This window comes from Phycodurus eques, chromosome 3 (assembly GCF_024500275.1).
Source record: "Phycodurus eques isolate BA_2022a chromosome 3, UOR_Pequ_1.1, whole genome shotgun sequence".
NCBI classification, from domain to species: domain Eukaryota; kingdom Metazoa; phylum Chordata; class Actinopteri; order Syngnathiformes; family Syngnathidae; genus Phycodurus; species Phycodurus eques.
The window spans coordinates 24412225-24434517 of NC_084527.1; the positions used below are offsets into that span (position 1 = coordinate 24412225).

Consider the following 22293-nt stretch of genomic DNA (forward strand, 5'->3'; position numbering starts at 1 on the left):
GCCGCTTCAGACTCAGCTGCGAACTGCTCCAGTGAGAGTTGGAGATCACGGCCTGATGAAGCCAACAGAACCACATCATCTGCAAAAAGCAGAGATGCAACACTAAGGCCACCAAATCGGACTCCCTCTACGCCTCGGCTGCCCCTTAAAATTCTGTCCAGAACAGAGTCGGTGACAAAGAGCAGCCTTGGCCGAGTCAAACCCTCACGGGAAACGAGTCCGACTTACTGCCGGATATGCGGACCAAACTCTGACTCCGTTCGTGCAGGGACCGAACAGCCCGTATCAGGGGGTTCGGTACCCCATACTCCCGAAGCACCCCCCACAGGACCCCGCTGAGGGACACGGTCGAACACCTTCTCCAAGTCCACAAAACACATGTAGACTGGTTGGGCGAACTCCCATGCACCCTCGAGGACCCTGCCGAGGGTGTAGAGCTGGTCCACTGTTCCACGGCCAGGACGAAAACCACACTGCTCCTCCTGAATCTGAGATTCAACTTTCCGACGGACCCTCCTCTCCAGCACCCCTGAATAGACCTTACCAGGGAGGCTGAGGAGTGTGATCCCCCTGTAGTTGGAACACACCCTCCAGCCCCCCTTCTTAAAAAGGGGGACCACCACCACCCCAGTCTGCCAATCCAGAGGCACTGTCCCCGATGTCCACGCGATGTTCCAGAGGCGTGTCAACCAGGACAGCCCCACAACATCCAGAGCCTTGAGGAACTCTGGGCAAATCTCATCCACCCCCGGGGCCTTTCCACCGAGGAGCTTTTTAACCGCCTCGGTGACCTCAACCACAGAGATAGGCGAGCCCGGCTGTGTGTCGGTGGAATTGAGGAGGTCTTCAAAGCATTCTCCCCACCTCCTCACACGAGGTCAGCAGCGCCCCACCCCCACTATACACAGTGTTGGTGGTGCACTGCTTCCCCCTCCTGAGACGCCGGATGGTGGACCAGAATTTCCTCGAAGCTGTCCAGAAGTCTTTCTCCATGGCCTCACCGAACTCCTCCCATGCCCAAGTTTTTGCTTCAGCGACCACCAAAGCTGCATTCCGCTTGGCCAACCGGTACCCATCAGCTGCCTCAGGAGTCCCACAGGCCAAAAAGGCCCGATAGGACTCCTTCTTCAGCTTGACGGCATCCCTCACCGTTGGTGTCCACCAACGGGTTCAGGGATTGCCGCCACGAAAGGCACCGACCACCTTACGGCCACAGCTCCGGTCGGTCGCCTCAGCACTGGAGGCGCGGAACATGGTCCACTCGGACTCGATGTCCCCCGCCTCCCCCGGAACATGAGCAAAGTTCTGTCGGAGGTGGGAGTTGAAATTCCTCCTGACAGGGGATTCTGCCAGACGTTCCCAGCAGACCCTCACAATACGTTTGGGCCTGCCACGTCGGACCGGCATCTTCCCCCACCATCGGAGCCAACTCACCACCAGGTGGTGATCAGTTGACACCACCGCCCAGCTCACACTGCACCCGACTCTTATGGCCCCTCCCACAGGTGGTGAGCCCATGGGAAAGGGGACCCACGTTACCCTTTCGGGCTGTGCCCGGCCGGGCCCCATGGGTGCAGGGTCGGCCACCAGGCGCTCGCCTTCGAGCCCCACCTCCAGGCCTGGCTCCAGATGGGGGCCCCGGTGACCCGCGTCCTGGCAAGGGAAACCTGAGACCATTGTTTGTCGTCATCATAAGGGGTCATTGAGCCGTGCTTTGTCTGGTTCCTCACCTAGGACTTGTTTGCCATGGGTGACCCTGCCAGGGGCATAAAGCCCCAGACAACTGAGCTCCTAGGATCATTGGGACACAAAAAACCCCCACCACGATAAGGTGACGGCTCAAGGAGGGGGAGTCACGGAGTAAATTCATACAATTAAGCAGCGTAAATTAAAGGTCGCCACTCTGACCTGTAGCAGCGAGCAGCAGAACAAAAAAAAAAGAAAAATAATTGGTTGCAGAGCGAGCGTGAGGATTACCTCGGCCGCACCCCCACACGATAAAATAAAAATTTGTTTTTTTGTCCTTCTTTTCAACAGAGGTTTAAACGATGTATGTACATGAATTGACCGACTGATAATTGCATATATTGTATATGTGACTGGATATATTGTTTTCTTTGTGTGCGTGGGTGCATGAGCATATGTGAATGGACAGACTGAAAATTACATATTGTGCGTGTGTGTCAGTGTGTGTGCATGCGTTTGTAAATGGATAGACTGAAAACTGCATATGCCCTGCAACTGGCTGTCGACCAGTTGAGGGTGTACCCTGCCTCTCGCCCGGAGTTAGCTGGAATAGGCTCCAGCACGGCCGTGACCCTAGTGAGGATAAGAGGTGCGGAAAACGGATGGATGAAAACTACATAATGCATCCTGTAGGGCAGACATGTCTAGCTCAGCAATTTCATCCGGCCGTGGAATCAATTTGAAGTTAGCATGATATTGGTTCCCTATTATACATGTTTTGATGAATCTGTATCAAGAATGTGGCCCGCTACAAAAATGAGTTTGACAGCCCCGTTGTAGGTGCTGCATGTGAATGGACACAGTGGTTATTGCATTATGCGTGAACGTGAAAGGGCAGACACTCCAAGAAGCACGTAGCGGTCACCTGCGTTCCGACTCGTTCGCCATCTTTAGGGCTATTCTCTCGGCCTCCACCATTTTGTGCTCCATGAGCCGCCTTTCCTCGTGGCCCCGCATGGCCGTCACCTTGATGCGCTTCATCTCCGTCTCCGCCTCAGCCGCCTTCTGGGCTAGCAGCTTGGCCTCCTCCTCCGCGAGCTGGGCCTTCTCTGCCAGAAGATCCGCCGTCTGCTCCGAGCGCAACTGGAGAGGATGCACCGAGTGACCACAACTATGACAACACACCACGTCAAATGCACCAGCAGGAACCAGGCACAGTGGACCAGAGAAAAAAAATATCAGGGAGGAGACTAAGGACAGAAAGTGAGAAAAACTGAAAAACATGGAGCGTTGAACAAGGCACATTGGCCCAGAGACATATTTTTATCTGAGAGGAGACTAAGGGCACAGAGTTAGCAAAACTGTGGAAAAACACATAGGGTTGAATGCACCACCGAAATCAGGGTACGTCATGAAAGGGACAGATTTTATCTGAGAGGAGACTAAGGGCACAGAGAGTGACCAAAACTATGAAAATCATGTCACATTGAACGCACCAGCAGGAACCAGGCACGTTGGCCCAGAGCAATATTTCATCACAAAGGACACTAAGGGCACAGACAGTGCGGAAAATGGTGGGAACGAGACAAGTTTGCTCAGGGACTAATGTTATCTGAGAGGAGACTAAGGACACAAAGAGTAACCAAAACACTGACAAACGCTGCGTTGAACGAGGCGCGTTCACGCACAGACAGATTTAATCCAAAAGGAGACTAAGGACACAGAGCAGGAGAAAAACTGTGACAAATGCCACGTTGAACGCACCAGTGGTATTGAGGCATGTTGGCCCAGAGGCAAATTTGATCAGAGAGGAGACTCGGGGCACGGAGAGTGAACAAAACTGTGAAAAACACGCCTTGTTGAAGGCACTAACAGGAACCAGGCACATTGCCCCAGAGACAAACTCTATCAGAAAGGAGACTTAAGAGTACAAAGAGTAACCAAAACTGTGAAAAAAGGCGCATTGAACAAGGCACGTTCACCCTGAAACACATTTTATCCAAGAGGAGAATAAGGTCACAGAGTGTGAGCAAAATTGTAAAAAACACTGCACCTTGAAGGAGGCACCTTGGCCCAAAGACAAAATTCATCCAAGAGGAGACTAAGACAAAAACACACTGTTTTGAACACACCGGTAGGAAACAGGCACACTGGCCCAAAAAAAAATTCTATCAGAGTGGAGACTAACGGAACTGTGAGTGAGCAAAACTATGAAAAACACGGAACACTGAATGAGGCCAGTTAGCCCAGAGGCAAATGTTATTCAAGAGGAGACGAAGGGCTCTGTGAATGAGGAAAACTGAAAAACACACCATGTTGAATGAGGCATGTTCGCCGAGAAGACATTTTTTATTTGAGAGGAGACTAAGGACACAAAGATTGATCAAAACTATGAAAAACATGTCACGTTGAATGCACCAGCAGGAACCAGACAGGTTGGCCCACAGACAATGTTGTCGGAGAGGTGACTAAGGGCACACAGAGTAACAAAAACTTTGAAAAACATTGCGTTGAATGAGGCATGTTGGCCCAATATTTACTGAAAGGAGACCAAGAGCACGGAAAGCCAGGAAAACTGTGTAAAACACACCACTCGGAATGTGGCATGTTTTCTAAGAAACACATTTGATCTGAGAGGAGACTATGGGCACAAAGAGGAAAAACACGCTGCATTGACTGAGGCACGTGGGCCCAGAGACAAATATTATCTGAATGGAGATTAAGGGCACAGGATCTGAGCAAACCTGTGAAAAACATGCTGCATTGAACGCAACAGCAGGAAGGAGACACGTTGGCCCAGAACAAAATTTATCCAAGAAGATACTAAGGGCATTAAGTGAGCAAAACTGTGAAAAACACGCCGTGTTGAATGAGACACAATGCCCCAGACACATTTTATCTGAGAGGGGACTAAGGGCACCAAGAAAACAGAGTGTTCAGCAAAGTGGAGACTGCGGAGAGTAATATTGCCTGCCTTTATGTCAACGGATAGACAGATTTTTTATTAATTTGTGTATGTGACAGACGTTAGGCGTGTTTGTGAAAGGACAGACAAGACGTGACTGACATTTGCATTACGTATCGGAATGGACACTAAGCGTACATGTGAATGGATCGACTGATCTTTATTCAAATATGTGTGTATGTGACTGGATGGAAAGGTGTTTACATCATGTACTGTATGTGACTGTGAAAACTGATGTTATGATTTGGGCCTGACCAATATGGATTTTTCGTGTTTGCTTAACTTTACAACAGAGAGAAACATCAGAATTTTTTTTTATAATAATACAAAATTGTCAAATAGAAAAAGGCTTATATCGGCCAATAAAATTGGCCAGCCGATTAATCGGTTGGGCCCTAGTTTTAATTATGTGAATGCGAATGAACAGACAGATGTTGACAATGTGTGAAAAAAACCCAGAAAGTTTGTCTATGTGAATGAAAAGACGGAAGTTTAAATCATGTGAGTATGTGAACTAATGAACGATTGTAAACATATGCACCAGTGTTGTAGCATTCAAAACAAATTTCCCTCTGGGGCAATAAATTTCATCCTGTCCTGAATGAACAGACAGACCTTTAAATATGTGTTTATGTGAATAGACAGACAGTTGTTGGCATTCAATTTGAATAGACAGGACTTTGACCTGATGCGTATGTGCTTGATAGAATCTTTTTTCTCGTTTACATGCAAACAGACAGACATCTTTACATGTACGTGAACGGACAGAGAGCCGTTTGGAACCCACCAAGGCCTCGTTGGCCATGTGCGCTTCGTCTTGAAGCTGAATGAGTCGTCTCTCCAGCTCGTCCCGGACGTGTTCCGCTTCTTCCCGGCGCTGCTTCTCCTGGCGCAAACGCTGCCTCTCCACCTGGACAGCCCGGGTGTGCGCAGTCAAAGCCACAATGAAACAAAAGTCTACCAGCTTAATGCTAATACAAAATGTAAAACGCCATAGTTGGGCTAACAATGTGATTTTCAAAAACAAAACCTTCAACCAAACCATATTTCGTCGAGCGAAAGTCCAAATGCTAACAAATAATGCCAAAAGTCATAGATGGCTCGTGAAAATTAGCATAAATGTTATGGTCATTCTAAACCTTCAAACAAATATTCTACTTAAACACACATGAAGCAGCAACACACATACAAACGAAGCGTACGCAAAAGAGAATAAAACATTGTATATTTAAACACCAAAATGTTTAACCAAACGACATAGTCCACTAGATTAATGCTAACATACAATGCGAAACGCCATGAACAAGCTAATGGAAATTATGCTGAAGCACAACGCGGTACTACACTGAAAGCGCAACTCCACTTTCGGACTCACCTACTGTAAAAACCCATTAAAAATAATCACATAAAAAAAAACGACAGTGGTTCACTGTATTCGATTAACTTAAGATATATGAAAAAGTGAATGTGAGCACCTGCTTCCTGGCCTTCTCCTCTCTGGCCTGGGCCTTCATCTGCTGCACCTCCAGGGAGTCCACGCGCCGTCTGCGCATGAACAAGTCGTGGCTGCCGATGCACAGCTGGAGGATCTGCAGGGCAAAGTCCCAATCAATATGTTTAAGTTCAATGAACAACACTCTACTTAAGTACGATGAAAAAAAAGGCACAAGCCCATTTTGACAAACTAAGGAGTCGAAAGTACGATACAGATATCTGTTTGAAAATGTAGGGAGTAAAAGTAAAAAGTGGCCAGAAAAACGAATACGCAAGTAAAGTAGGAATGCCTGGAAAATGTATTTACAATAAGTACAGTAACTAAGTATTTATACTTGGTTACTTCCGAGCACTGGCCATCACAACTCACCAATTTGTTGACTCTCAGCCGTGAAGAGTTGAACTTGAAGACATTGGCTTTCTTGTCCAAAGGTTTGATGGTGAACTAAAAGCAAAATAAAACATTAGTTTTACAAGAAGAGAATATAACATCAAAAAAGTCTTCTTCTTTTCTTTTTTACAATAGTCATATTTTATTTTATGGAAAAGTTGCAATTTTACAGGAAAAAGAAAAAATAAATGAGAAAAATCTTTTTTATTTTTTTCCAAGAAAAAAAAGTCATATTCGTAGGGAAAATTTTGGGTGGAGACATAGTGGAATGTTACTGGAAATGTAATCTTTTTCAAAGTTGTTTTAAAATGTCATGTAATGTTTCGAGTGTACAGTAATCCCTCCTTCATTGCTCTGGTTACGTTCCAGACCATGCTGCAATTACTGAAATCCGCGAAATACTGAAATACTTAGAAATACACCCGAGGCATGTTTTTATTGCATTTATAGCACTTAAAATTTCTGTAGTCTTGAACACACTTTTATAACAATACAAACACATATGTTACACATATTGATGAGAACAAGAGCAACGGATAACACAAAAACACTGCACAAACAGTATGAAAAATTAAGAAACAACTGTAATAACAATTACAAAATAAATCTGCGATATAGCAGGACTGCGAAGCGTGAGCCGTGATAAAGCGAGAGATTAGTGTAGTCACATTTGTTTAAGAAAAAAGGTCTATTTTTATCGATAAATAGTTGCATTTTTACAGGGAAAAACTACACATTTTAAGACATTAATGAATTATTTTTTTCAAGGAAAAAAAACATTTTTAGCAACATCATATTTTGGGGGAGGAAAAACAGTCGAAAAAGCGTGTTTTCAAAGTTACTTTTTTAAGGAGTAAAGTTTAAAAGAGTGAAAAGAGTAAAATTATTTCTGAAAAAAAGATTTGTTTTCAATGTAATAAGTACTTGTTTCATAGAGGGAAAAAAATCATGAAAAAGGCGTAATCTTACAAGAACAACAATAATAAAAAATTGAGAAACAAAATTAGAATCTTAAGCATTCAAAAAAAAAGTTATCTTAGCCATTAGTCATATTTTTTTAAGAATAAAGTCACGTTTGTTTCCCAAAAAAGGCATAATTAAAAAAGTATTCATCTTATGAGACTGAAGTGCACATTTTTAGAAAGATACTAATAAAGTCATTGCTTGTTTGACTGGTCGCCAGTCAGTCGCAGGGCACGTATAGACATGGACAACCATTTGCACTTACATTCACACTGTCACTGAGTGGGAACTGAACCCACGCCGCCCATGCCAAAGTCAGGCGAATGTAACACTACACCATTAGTGACTCCAAAAAGATGCTTTACTCTCTTAAAATTGCTTTATTTTCACCTAAAAATACACATCATTCTATGATAAAATAAATAATGGTGCCACAGAGGATAACCGGTTAGCACATCTGCCTCACAGCTCTGAGGATTTGAACCCAGGGCCTCACAGTTCTGAGGACCGGGGTTCAAATCCCGGCCCCGCCTGTGTGGAGTTTGCATGTTCTCCCCGTGCCTTTCCTGGGTTTTCTCCGGGCACTCCGGTTTCCTCCCACATCCCAAAAACATGCGTGGTAGGTTGATTGATGACTCTAAATTGCCCGTAGGTGTGAATGTGAGTGTGAATGGTTGTTTGTTTGTACGTGCCCTGCAATTGGCTGGCGACCAGTTCAGGGTATACCTCGCCTCTTGCCCAAAGATAGCTGGGCTAGGCTGCAGCACGCCTAGTGAGGATAAGTGGTACAGAAAATGGATGGACTGTAATAAATCATGCTTGGGGAAAAAAATATAAATGTGAAAATATACCATTCCGTATGGAGTCAAATTGGACGGTGCGTATGGCCGGTAAAAGCACATGTACACACTTGCATAATTGACTCTATAATAAAGCGCACAGGGAGGAAAAATATTGTTCGTGGGGATTATTGCTTTTGAGCTTTTGCTAAAAAGTCATTTCATACTTGAAATGAAATTTGCTGGAAATGGAGTCAGGCACAAACCCCCGATTAAAAGACCACCGGTTTGGAACCATTCACGCCATAAAAGTGGAGCCTCCTGTTTTTATTTGCCTACTGAATGCTAAACGCAAAAATGTGAGTTCTGAGTGATAGATGGTGGCTGTGAACTTCACTGCAAGCAGCAGTTTAGCAGATTCTGAACAATTTAATGGCTAGAAACAAGTTTGTTTTTTTTCAAGAAATCTCTTTTCGGGAGGATACAATTTTTTAGAAGTTTATTTTGAAGGAAAAAAATATTTTCTTCTTCAAAGTAGATACTTTGTGAGAATAATCATACTTTTTGAGAATCAAATAGTTGTAATAATATGAAAATATGTATTTTATAAAAATTAATTCAACCATCTTACAAGAATAAAGTCGTATTTTTGGAAGAAAATCCGTAAACCAAACCATATAACTTTGCCTTAAGAAATACTGATATTTCAGTATTTATGAACCTTGGGGAAGGATTCATCGAAAAAGGCGTGTTTTGAGTTACAAGTGTGATCACGGAACAAATTCAACTCATATCTGTATTTGGAAACAAATGGAAGTGACGTGGGCACCTCTTTGTCACTGTACGAGATGTTGCGGATCTCGTTCCAGGGAAAGGAGCACTTGGGCGTCAGCCTGTTGTCCGGCTCGTAGATGTGCAGGCCCAGAGCGTCCACGCCCAGAAGCAGATCTGTTCCCTTTTTATTCTAAAAGACAAAAATCTACATTTTTCGACTAAGCATTGAACATGAAATGGGCACTACATGTGTTTCTGTCCTGGCTACTTCGTACAATAAGGCCAAAAAATTGTGGAGGAATGGAACTATTTTTCTTGCAAACATACATTCTAGCTGGAAATGGATTGCTACTTTTTCACCACAAATTGCCCTTTAAAATAGTGAAAATATACAATGTTTTTTCTTTTCCAAATATTTTTTTAATGAAGGCATATATTTTCCTGGGGGGAAATGCAGTAAAATTCAAGAAAAAGTCTTATTTTATCAATTAAAATGTATCTTATGGAAATCATGTTGCTGTTGTGTTTTTTTTCTCCAGAAAACTACATCTTTAAAATTAGCCTTATTCGTTCTTACAAAAAATGTCTGACTTTAATGAGCATAGTCAGCTTATGAAAAAAAAGTCAAATGTTTTTTTGGGAGAAAACAATTGTGACGTCATTTTGTCGGTCTAAAAAGCAGTAACCTCACGTAACAGCAGTAACCTTATAATAAAAGTTATCTAAGGAAAATAAAGTGGAACTTGTTTTTTCTAAACTACACTTTTTACAATAAAGTTTTATTTTATCTGACAAAATTGTTAGCAACCTTACAAGAAATGTTAATCATATTTATTTCCCTCAAAATTATGAGAATGAAGCGGCAGCCATCCATCCTCCTTCGGCAGTTTGACGAGGAGCATCTTTATGCCGGATTAAACGCTACGGCGGATTACACAACTCCTCGATGGCATTTGAAAATGTCCCGACCTTTTAGAGAACACATCGATCAAGGCCGAGGGGGTGGCGTCGTCGGCTTGTTTTCGACTCCAAGGAGGCGACAAATTTACTGCATCATTTAGCACCAGGTGGGAAAAATGAATTGAAAGCAGCAAGAGACGAAGCACGAGAGAGACGCTCACCCGGATTAAGAAGTAATTGACGCCGTACATGTCCAGGTCCTGAGCAATCTTCAGATATTCCATCTCGGCTTCCTCCCTGAGAGGAGAAGGAAAAAGGAGATCAGTCCGGGTTCCTTTCCCGAGATACACACACAAAATTGTACCATTAGACTAAAATCATAAATTGTACAAGAATAGTGGCATTTGTTTGAGAAAAAAAATCGAGTATTTTTACTAAGTAAATTTGGGTGGGGAAAAAAACAACAGACTTTGACAGAATCGTAGCGTCCGGTTGGAACTCAAAATGTCCCCTTGCAACGGACAAAGTCAGTTAATTCCACAATTGGCCACTGTTATTTACTGGCGCAATCAACAGAAACAGACTGATACCCGTACTTCCAGGAATAGCTGCTGTTGTTTACTTGGCCGCCCGTCGTGTACGCATCTCTCGAACATGCTATACTGATTCTGGTACAGTGTTGCGGATATTGCTGGACGTGTATTTGAAAGGGAGCTCAGTGTGTGTCTGTGTGTATGTGTATGTGCGTGTATGTGAATGTGAGTGAGTGTACACGCATCATGCTAAGGTGCGCTGCTCAGAGTGAGAACACGTGTGGTGCATGTATGTTTTCGGCTGCGATATAGATGGCGACCGGACACTTCAACCCTCGAGAGAACGTCTCCCGTGGGTCCCCTCGACCACAGACAGGTGTTGCAACATGGCTAGTTTCATAGACCGTCCTGATATAGAAAATCCTCCAGTGACCTTCAAAGCTGGCGTTTGGAACTACTTTGGTTTTAGTGTTAAGTATGTCCCAGATGGAATACGTGCCATAGACAAAAGTACAACGGTATGTTGCAAGTGTCACACAATTCTTGTTGGTGGAACGCAGACACGCCTCCTCGACAGTTACTACTGATGATTTCACCAAAGGTCTGACAGAAACTGTGGAGGTCGCAGGTACCTGTACAGGTATATCTCAGTAAATCAGAATTTGGTAGAAAAGTCAATTTATTTCAGTACTGATACATTATAAAAATTCATTAAACACGTGGGAAAGCACTTTTCAAAGGGCAAATGCCTAATTGCCAAACTGCCCTTTTTCTACATTAAAAATCATTTTCTTTGTTTCTTGATTGTTTGTTATGTTTATATTCTAGTTTGTAGAGATGGTGCATTTGGGGTTTTCGTTTGCTATGAGCTATAATCGTCAAAATTATACATCCATCCATCCATTTTCTGAGCCGCTTCTCCTCACTAGGGTCGCGGGCGTGCTGGAGCCTATCCCAGCTGTCATCGGGCAGGAGGCGGGGTACACCCTGAACTGGTTGCCAGCCAATCGCAGGGCACATACAAACAAACAACCATTTACACTCACAGTCACACCTACGGGCAATTTAGAGTCTCCAATTAATGCATGGTTTTGGGATGTGGGAGGAAACCGGAGTGCCCGGAGAAAACCCACGCAGGCACGGGGAGAACATGCAAACTGCACACAGGCGGGGACGGGGATTGAACCCCGCACCTCAGAACTGTGAGGCTGACGCTCTAACCAGTCGGCCACCGTGCCGCCCAAAATTATACATATACATGAAAAATATCAGGAATTATTTCACTCTGTGTGTGTAGTGCATCTCTATAATATGAGTTTCATTTTTTGAATTGAACTACCTAACTAAATTAAGCTTTTGACACCTGTACCTGTAACTTTACCAGTGACAACTGAGAATGCCAGGAATATAGAGAATGCTCTCACGGCTGCTGGTCTAGTTATGGTATAACTTTTATTTTCTAAAGGACCTATTTATTTGTAAAATATAATCTGTTGCTAAGAATGTACCACAGAAGATGGGTGATTTCTCTGTCAGATACATTTTTTTTTTTTTTTTTTTTTTTTTAAATAATAGTATTTTCAAATGTTGGTAATTTCAACAAAATTCATTCTAAAAAAAAAAGCAAGAACATTTATTTTTTGTATCGAAAAAAACACACACACACACACACACACACACACACACACATAGCGGCACCGTGGCCGAATGATTACCAAGTCGGCCTTACACGTCCACCTTACAGTTCAAATCCTGGCCTCCCCTGTGTGGAGTTTGCATGTTCTCCCCGTGCCTGCGTGGGATTTCTCCGGGTACTCCGGTTTCCTCCCACATCCCAAAAACATGCTAGGTAGGTTAATTGAAGATTCTAAATTCTCCTTAAGTGGGACTGTGAGTGTTAATTGTTGTTTGTTTCTATGTGCCCTGCAATTGGCTGGCGACCAGTTCTCGCCCGAAGATAGCTGGGATAGGCTGCAGCACGCCCGCGACCCGAGTGAGGATAAGCGGTACGGAAAATGAATGAATATATATATATATATATATATATATATATATATATATATTCATACATATATATTTTTTTATTGAAAATTCCTTGCCTTTTTCTAAAAAAATTACTGAAATTACCAAAATGCAAAAATAGTAATTAAAAAAAAACTAATGTATCTGATGGAGAAATCACCCATTTTCTGTGGCACATTCGTAGCAACACAGTATGTTTTATGAATAAATAGCTCCTTAGAAAATAAAGTTATAACATAACTAGCCCAGAGATTAAAATATAACATAATACATTAACTTGAAAGGTTTACTTGTCTGTAATAATTTTTTTTCAGAGAGAGCAAGTGTCAGTACTGAGCAACACAGTAACACAGTACCTCTCCTACATATGCAAGTATTCTCATTTGGATGAGCTACCCTAAACAATCTGACAACAATAGCCGCATTTGTTTGATTAAAAAAAAAAGATTTTTTGGGGGGGAAAAAAATAAATAAAAAGTAAAGTTTGGGGGGGAGTTGCATTATTTAAAAAAACAGAAAGTAGTAATCTCTGCCAAAAATTAGAAAGAGAAGTACGTCATATCTCTGACATAATGCTAAGAAAATAACATGATTTTTCTCGAAAAAAAAGTGCTACCCTGATGATAATAAAGTTTTTTTTTAAATATGTCAAACAATGTATTTCTCAAGATTAGTTTTGTGAAAAAAGTAGTAATCTTACAAAACATAAATTCCACTTAATCGAGAAAAAAGTAAACATTTCATTTGAAAAATAGCCTTTATATAATATACATGTTCTTTTTAAATTAACTTTTTTAAAGAAAAAAAAATGAGAAAAAAAATAATTCTTTTGAGAATAAAAATGCTTTTTTTATATGAAAAAAAATATTTTAAGGAAAAAAGGCTATTTTAAAAACTTGAGAAAAGTAGTAATCTACGAGAATATTTGATTCTAAAAAAATTTTAGTCTTGTAGATTTTTCATCAATAATCACTTGTTAAAATATTTTTTTGCTCATTACATTTTGACCTTAACCTTGTAATATTAAAACAGTTTTAATCGCAAAAATGTGATTTTATTCAGATCATCAGCTCAGTATTGGTTCCCTGCTGATGCCAGCCTTGAAGTGTACACACACACAAACACGCACAAGCAAGCCTGCGCGCGCACACACACAAACACACGAGCACACGCAAACACACTCGTTCCGGTGGGGGATTGCGTTCGACTTGTGGGCAATCATCTCCCTTTTGTGAATGTCTTTGCAAGCAATTCAATAGTATACTGAAGTCGAGAATGGAGAGTCTCTTCCCTCCACCGCCTTTGAAAAGCTGATCGATCAGTGCAAGTGACTCATTTATGACTGTGGCCAGAATGGACTCGCCTGCCCATCCGAACGCAAAACCACTCGCCCGCACCTCCGCCTCTTCCTACCCTTTATACACTGCTTATTTCAACAACGCTTTCATTCATTCTGTCGCCTGACTTTGGTGGAAGCTATTCAACTGTTTTTCTATTATAACCACAATCTACATCATTATTGCTTTAGCTGGAAGGTTCCGCCGCAGGCCATCTGGAAAAAGGCCCTGTGCTTTAAAATTTATTTTTCAAGTTAATTCACTGTGGTTCTTTGTATTTTGATGGATATTTAAAAATTTTGTTGGACAGAACAAGGTTTGATAGGCGATTGACAGAAAAGAAAAAGGAGAGGAGAGAGAAAAATAAACAAGAAAAGACAACACTGGCCGCAAGAAAAAAAATAAACAAAACAAAGCATCTGGACCACATCTGAGGGTAACCTCTCTTTCTGTTACTTAGATTATATATTATAGATTTCTACTGGAGTCCGTTTAGGCAGTCGCACGTTAAATTTGATTTGTGCAATGTGCAATCTAGATCAGATTTACCACAACGCTCTTTCCGTTACTTCGTTTTTGGCTTTTCGTCCGCAGCCCGTTAAGCACGATAAGTTGGTTTTTTTAAAGTTCAATTCCAATTGGTGCCATTCTGGATGACCCTCCACCACACTCTCTTCCTGTTACTTGGTTTTAAGATTTCTACCGTTGCCCACTGAGGCAGGTACACAAATTAAATTGGATTTTGCATGTTGGAGCTGGGCGGCACGGTGAACGACTGGTTAGCACATCTGCCTCACAGTTCTGAGGACCGGAGTTCAAATCCGGCCCCGCCTATGTGGAGGTTGCATGTTCTCCCTGTGCCTGTGTGGGTTTTCTCCGGGTACTCCTGTTTCCTCCCACATCCCAAAAACATGCAGGGTAGGTTAATTGAAGAGTCTAAATTGCCCGTAGGTGTGAATGTGAGTGCAAATGGTTGTTTGTTTATATGTGCCCTGCGATTGGCTGGCGACCAGTTTCACGGTGTAACCCGCCTCTCGCCCGAAGATAGGCGGGATAGGCTACGGCACGCCCGTGACCCTAGTGAGGATAAGCGGAACGGAAGATGAATGAATCAATGAATGTTGGAGCTGAATCGCATCCCAATGTGCAATCTGGATAAGATGTGGAACTAACTTTCTGTCTGATACTTTATTTTTGGCTTTCTTCCACAGCCCAGTAAGGCGGCCAAACGCATTAAATTTGTTTGTTGAATGTAAATTGCTGCTAAAAGTGCATTCTGGATCACATCAACATCAAACTCTCTTTCCGTTATTTCGTTTTTAGACTTTTACTGCAGGCCATTTAGGCAGGCAGAGCTGTTAAATTGGAATATGCATGTTCAATGTGAATCGCTGTCAATTATACAATCTGGATCACATGTGCAACAACTCTCTTCCTGTTACTTTGTTTTTAGATTCCACCACAGCCGGTTTAGGTAGCCACAAATAGAATTTTGCATGTTTGATCTGAATTGTTTCCAACTCGGCAATCTACATCACATCCGACCACAAACTCCATCCATCCATTTTCTGTACCACTTATCCTCACATGGTTCGCGGGTGTGCTGGAGCCTATAGTATCCCAGCAAACTTCGGGCGAGAGGGGAGGTACACCCTGATCTGGTCGCCAGCCAATCACAGGGCACAGATAAACAATCAACCATTTGCACTCACATTCACACCTATGGGCAATTTAGACTTTTCAATCAACCTGCCACATGTTTTTGGGATGTGGGAAAAAAAACGGAGTACCCGGAGAAAACCCACACAGGCACGGGGAGAACATGCAAACTCCACACAGGCGGGGCTGGGATTTGAACCCCGGCCCTCAGAACTGTGAGGAAGATGTGCTAACCAGTCGTCCACCGTGCCACCCCACAAACTCTCTTCCTCTTATTGGGTTTTTAGATTTCTACTGTTGCACCAACTGTTCTTGTTATTTTCTTTTTCGATTCTACACCAACCGTCTTCTTCTTACTTTATTTGTAGAACACTACCCACAGTCCATTTAGGCAAGCACAGATTTTAAATTGGACTCTGGATGTTCAATTTGAATTTATGTCAAATATACAGTACAATCTGAATCACGTGCAATAACTCTCTACCCATTACTATATTCTTCAATTTCTACGACACCCAATTGAGGCCGCAATGTGGACCTGATTCTGTCTAAACACCAGAACTGTTTAGGCGGCCGCACGTTAAATTGGATGTTGTGTGTTGAATTTGAATTGCTGCCAAATGTGCAACCTGACTGAGATCTGCACAAAATCTCTCCCTTCCTGTTACTTTTGTATTATTCTGCCTTAACTCGCTTACGTGTTACTTTCTTTGTACATCTGTATCGCATTTGCATCCTTTTTAGGCATCAAAACATGTTTAAATGGACTTTTCACCACAGCCTGTTTAGGCAGCCATATGTTAAATGAGATTTTTCATTTTAAATCTCCAATACCTGGCTTACTGCCAAATGTGACCAAAACAGTTATGACTAAGATTTTTAACTCAACCTATTTAGGCAAGTTATCATATTGATTTTTCATACCCATCCTTAATTTTAAGCATGCTGGTGATTTCACTGTCATGCATGTGAGTAGGCAGCAAGAGAAAGCACAGAGCCTAGAACTGAATGTGGGAACTTTGAATGTTGGGACTATGACAAGAAAAGCTTGGGCGTTGGTTGACATGATGATTAGGAGAAAGGTTGATATATTGTATGTCCAGGAGAGCAGATGAAAAGGCACTAAGGCTAGAAGTTTAGGGGCAGGGTTTAAATTATTTTACCATGGTGTAGATGGGAAGAGAAATGGAGTAGGGGTTATTTTAAAGGAAGAGTTAGCTATGAATGTCTTGGAGGTGAAAATAGTATCAGAACGCGTGATGAGGCTGAAACTTGAAATTGAGGGTGTTAAGTACAGTATAATGTGATTCGTAGCTATGCCCCACAGGTAGGATGTGACTTAGAGGTGAACGAGAAATTCTGAGAGGAGAGGAATGAAGATTAGCCGAAGTAAAACAGAATATATGTGCATGAATGAGAGAGGTGGAGGGGGAAGAGTTAGGCTGTAGGGTCAACCGTCCAGAGCAATGGTGAGTGTGGTAAAGAAGTGAAGAAACAGGTCCACACAGGTTGGAACGGGTGGAGGAAGGTGTCAGGTGTGTTATGTGACAGAAGAGTCTCTGCTAGGATGAAGGGCAACGTTTATAAAACAGTGGTGAGGCCAGCCATGATGTACGGTTTAGAGACAGTGGCACTGGAGAGACAACAGGAAACAGAGCTGGATGTGGCGGAAATGAAGATGTTGAGGTTCTTTCTGGGAGTGACCAGGTTAGAAATGAGCTTATCAGAGGGACAGCCAATGTTCGATGTTTTGGAGACAAAGTTAGAGAGAGCTGACTTCAATGGTTTGGACACGTCCAGAGGACAGAGAGTAACTATATTGATAGAAGGACGATGAGGATGGAGCTGCCAGGCAAGAGAGCTAGAGGAAGACCAAAGAGAAGGTTGATGGATGTCGTGAGGGAAGACATGAGGGCAGTTGGTGTTCGAGAGGAGAATGCAGGAGATAGGCTTACATGGAAAAGGATGACACGCTGTGGCGACCCCTAACAGGACAAACCAAAAGGAAAAGAAGCATGTGAGCACCCCTACCTCGTCCGACCCCTGTGTTCAGCATAACACACTGCGATCCTCTCCTCCCACATTTCTGCCGTCATCTGGTATAAGTTAATCACCTGCAATGCATGGGTGAAAATACTATAGCTATCAGAGCTAATGTTGTGTCAGTCACAAGTGATGCAGACAGTAGCCAACCACTCACCCTTTTAGGCAGTAGCTCTTCCTGAGCCAAAAAGCCAGGCTTGTGAACGTTGGGGTTGTAGTCGCCATACTGTAAAATAATGTGGTTAAAATTGTTCATTTTTGTCTAATGTGTCACAATTAAGTCATTAGCCAGCCATCAGATCATGTGATTAAACGGGCTACGGTTGAACAGGAGCATTTCACAATGTTGTACTCCAGATTCGATGATGGACTAAAACCATATGGATGGCAAAAAAGCCACAGAACAGAAATGAGTGGCCCTAGTCTGGATTGATGTCAAACCAGTAACTTTCCTCTTGCTGTCAACCATCTGAGTTATGACTTTCGGATTATCATTGTCCAGTGTGCAATCTGGTTCAAAGCTAGACCAAACTCTCTTCAAAATTCCTGCCAAAGACCATTTAGACATCTGCTCACAACAAATATGTATTTTCCCTAAGAAAAACTGTGAATTTTAACCACGTTTGGCAAATGCAGGCAGGAAATGAAAATGTGTGGCCCCAGTCTGGAATGCATTGTGAATTCAAATCATGTGGGTGGAAAATGCATCCGGAGAATGAAAATATGAGTGGCCCAAGTAAGGAATAAATTGATTTCGTGGAGGACTACTGAGACGGGAGAGTAGACGGACTGTGAAACCAATAATTTACCTCTTGCTTGAAGGCATCTTTACCACCTGCCAATCAGATTATTGCTGCCAGTGTGTAATAATGATCACCTTTGCACCAAACTATCTTCCTGTTACTTCCTTTTAAGATTCCTACCATAGCCTATTTAGGCAGCCAAACATAAAAAAAAAATGTGTCCATGTAAAATTGTAAATTTAGACCATGTGAGTGGCAAATTCAGAAACAGAATGAAAAGAAGTGGCCAAGTTTGGAATAAAGGGATTTTGCAGAGGGCTGCTTAGACGTTGTACAGGTGAGTCGAAACAGCAATTTTGCCTGTCGCTTGAAGGAAACTATCACCTGAGTTACAATAATACCGGTGATAATAATAATAATAATAATATTTCATTTTATTTAAAGGTGCCTTTCATGCCACTCAAGGTCACCGTACAAACATAGTTGAAAGAAATCAAGCAATACAATAAAAATAACAAAACATTCAACATAAAAATAAAAAATGGCAAATGATTTGGAAAATGTTAATGTGAATCGGTCGTCCAGAATAGGCAGTCCAGAATAGGTTTGTCTTGAGTTTCGATTTGAAGAGGGTTAATGAGTAGGATGTGTTTCGAAGGTCCGGTGTTAGTGAGTTCCAAAGATGGGGGGCAGAGTGGCTGAAGCCTCTGTCCTCCACGGTGGACAGACGGGCAGAAGGGACGGTGAAGTGGATGGAGGACAAAGATCTGAGAGAGCGGGAGGGTATGGCAAGGTGAAGGGGGTCGGCAAGATATGGCAGGGCGGGGTTATTGATGGCCTTGAAGATGCAGCTCGGTGTTTTATAATGGATGACAGGGAGTCAGTTGAGATGTTGCAGAGCGGGAGTGATGTGGTGAGTGGAGGGGGTCCTTGTGATAATATGGGCGGCAGAGTTCTGGAGAAGCTGTAGTTTTTGCAGTGACTTGTGGGGGAGACCAAACAGGAGCATTGCAATAATCCAGGAGGGAAGTGACATGACTATGAACAAGGACAGCAGCAGTGTGGAGGTTGAGGGATGGACAGAGGGGATTGATGTTTCGTAAAGTGAAAGTACATAGACCAGGTGATACTGTGTGATTATGTGTGCTTGGAAGGGAGGTGTAAACAGGGAAATTATCAAGTATAATGGAAAAACTGTCAATTCTGCTTTGCGTGGACTTGGTACCTATGAGTAGGATTTCAGTTTTTTCACTGTTCACAAAGTTGGATGAGATCCAGTCGAATCGACAAGATGGTTCAGAGCTAAATCAAACTCTTCCTCTTAATTTTAAGATTTCTATCACAGCCCCTTTAGGTAGCCACACACATTAGTTATGCCTTTCAAATTATCACCCTCCCTCCTGCGTACTAAAATGTGAAACGTTTTAAGTGTCATGTGGCTGTGAAAAGATCATCATATCTGTCCTTTATCATCATATTCAAGCTCTTTAAAGCTAAGGGATGAGATTTACATAGTCGGCGGTTCTCAGGCGGTTTAACGCCCAAGGGTCAAAGAGGCAAAGGGATGACAATTAGCAGTAATGTGGTCCTTTTTTAAATATTATTTCACATTGACAGATAAACTGCAGCCATTGCCCTCACCAATTATCATCGTAAGCAAAGCAAAGCAACGCACATTTATTTATATAGCGCATTTCAGACACAAGGTTACTCAATTGGCTTTACATGATTAAAAGCATTTAAAAACAAAGAAAAAAAATAAACCAAAAAAACAAACAAAAAAAGTTTATAAACATTTAAAACAAAGAGAAAAAATACACTTAAAACAACGTACAGTGCAAGAAATATCATTTAAAAGTGGAAATGCTCTAAAAAGCATGGGGGGAAAAAGAAGAGTTTTTAACATGGACTTAAAAACATGCACAGTTGGGGCTGACGTCACTTCTGTTGGCAACTTATTCCATTTGTATGCAGTGTAATAGCTAAATGCTGCTTCACCGTGTTTGCTTTGGACTCTGTGCTCCACTATTTGACTTGAGTCTGTCGATCTCAGAGCCCTACTGGGTATATATTGCATTAGCATTTCATTCATGTATTCAGGACCTAAACCGTTTAGTGATTTATAGACCACTAGCAGAACTTTAAAATCTATTCTAAAGCTGACTGGAAGCCAGTGTAAAGACTTTAGGGTTGGAGTAATATGCTCTGACCTCTTTGTTCTGGTCAGAACCCAAGCTGCAGCATTCTAAATGAGCTGCAGCTGTTTAACCCTCTTTTTGGGGAGTCCAGTCAGAAGACCATTACAATAGTCAAGTCTACTTAAAATAAAAGCATGGATGAGCTTCTCCTGGTCTGCTTGGCACATGCAAGCCTTCACTCTGGATATGTTCTTCAGATGGTAGAAGGCAGTTTTACTCATTGATTTGATATGACTGTTGAAAGTCAGGTCGGAATCTATCAGAACACCAAGGTTTCGGACTTTGTCTTTGGTTTTTAAAGAGAGTGACTCCAGGTATTTACTAACAGCAATCCTCTTTTCTTTATTGCCAAAAACAATTATCTCAATTTTGTTGTGGTTTAATTGAAGAAAATGTTAGCTCATCAGATATTTATTTGTTTTAGACAGTGACACAACACTTCAATTGAACTGTAGTCATCTGGCGACACTGCTAGATATAACTGTGTGTCATTTGTATAGCTATGATAGTCAAAATTAAAGTTCTGAAGAATTTGACCCGAGGGTAGCATATACAGGCTGAACCGGAGGGGTCCAAGAACTGACCCTTGAGGGACCCCATAGGTCATTGCCATTCGATGAGATTGAACACTTCCAATGGTTACAAAATAACTCCTTTCCTCCAGGTAAGGCCTGAACCATTTAAGGACTGTTCCATTTAGTCCTACCCACGTTTCTAACCTGTTCAGCAGTATATTATCATCTACCGTATAAAAAGCCGCACTGAGGTCCAACAAGACTAGTAGCAACCAACAACGTAATAAAATATCACAGAAACAAACAGAACAAAAAACAACCTGTTTGAAATGGAAATAGATAAAATGGAGCTAGAGAAAGCAGAGCTTATCTTAGCCATCCTTTTATCCCAAATAAAAAACAAAAACAAACCCACACTTATCGCCCTCAAAAAGGAAAAAAAAATCATCACTTGACAGTGACTGTTTTATTGCAGATTAAGAATATGTCTTACATTATATATTTTTTAACAACCCTCCCAAGCAAAAAAAAAAAACCATGTAATGTCTGACATTACAGTGGTGCCTTGAGATACGAGTTTAATTCATTTTGTGAATGTCCTCATAACTCAAAGAACAAAAGCGTTCTGTTATTTTATGTTATAAATACAACACAATGACATAATTAAACAGAATGCAAAGAATTTAAATTTGACACAATTTTTTGCTTCAATTCAATGGACATTTTGTATCTGGTATGTGCACCTTGGCCACCTGGGGGCAGTTATAATACAGAAATATGAATGTAGGGTTCACGCTGCCCGAATACTGGCCATGTTCGCCATACAGGCAAATCAAAATTACCTGTGTTAAAACTCAAAATCCCTTCCTGATGAAAGTTAAAGTGAGCATGCTCATTCTGCCATGTGTGAACGGTGTTAGCGGTTTAGTTTTCCCATCCGCTTCGTAAAATGCTTCAATCCGCCGTCCAACCGCTGTTGGCTAAACAGTCGGGCTCACGGGCTTTCCCGGCTTCGGGGAGCAGTGCATGGGATAAGACAGGATCCGATGCCGCTTGGCACCAAATTGAAGCATGCATATTTATTATTGCCACGCACGTTTGAAGTGTCAATGTGTCCTGCAATTCACATTAGCTCTCGCAGCTGGCCAGCTGCCTTCTTCATCAAGTCACGAGCCGCTAATCCACTTTGATTGTCACGCTGAGCGGCTGCGGCACTGGCTAGAACCAGGGCGTAACTAGCTAGTCATTTGGGGCCCAAGGAAAACATAGTCACAGCCTCTCCAACCCATTA

At 42.2% G+C, this 22293-nt stretch overlaps 1 protein-coding gene across 4 annotated transcripts in view; it reads right to left on the reverse strand.

The window, feature by feature from the left end:
- Nucleotides 1–22293, reverse strand: part of nf2a (NF2, moesin-ezrin-radixin like (MERLIN) tumor suppressor a) — a 56796-nt gene that overhangs the window by 15385 nt on the left and 19118 nt on the right. For 3 of the 4 annotated variants that reach the window (XM_061672758.1, XM_061672757.1, XM_061672756.1), the window contains 8 exons: nucleotides 17704–17772; nucleotides 17535–17617; nucleotides 10174–10249; nucleotides 9108–9242; nucleotides 6516–6590; nucleotides 6127–6240; nucleotides 5439–5561; nucleotides 2612–2829 (listed from right to left, as the gene is read on the reverse strand). In XM_061672758.1, the coding sequence (XP_061528742.1) occupies nucleotides 2612–2829; nucleotides 5439–5561; nucleotides 6127–6240; nucleotides 6516–6590; nucleotides 9108–9242; nucleotides 10174–10249; nucleotides 17535–17617; nucleotides 17704–17772 (893 nt within the window). The remainder of the gene's footprint in view (nucleotides 1–2611; nucleotides 2830–5438; nucleotides 5562–6126; nucleotides 6241–6515; nucleotides 6591–9107; nucleotides 9243–10173; nucleotides 10250–17534; nucleotides 17618–17703; nucleotides 17773–22293) is intronic. The other variant, XM_061672759.1, reaches the window with a different exon arrangement.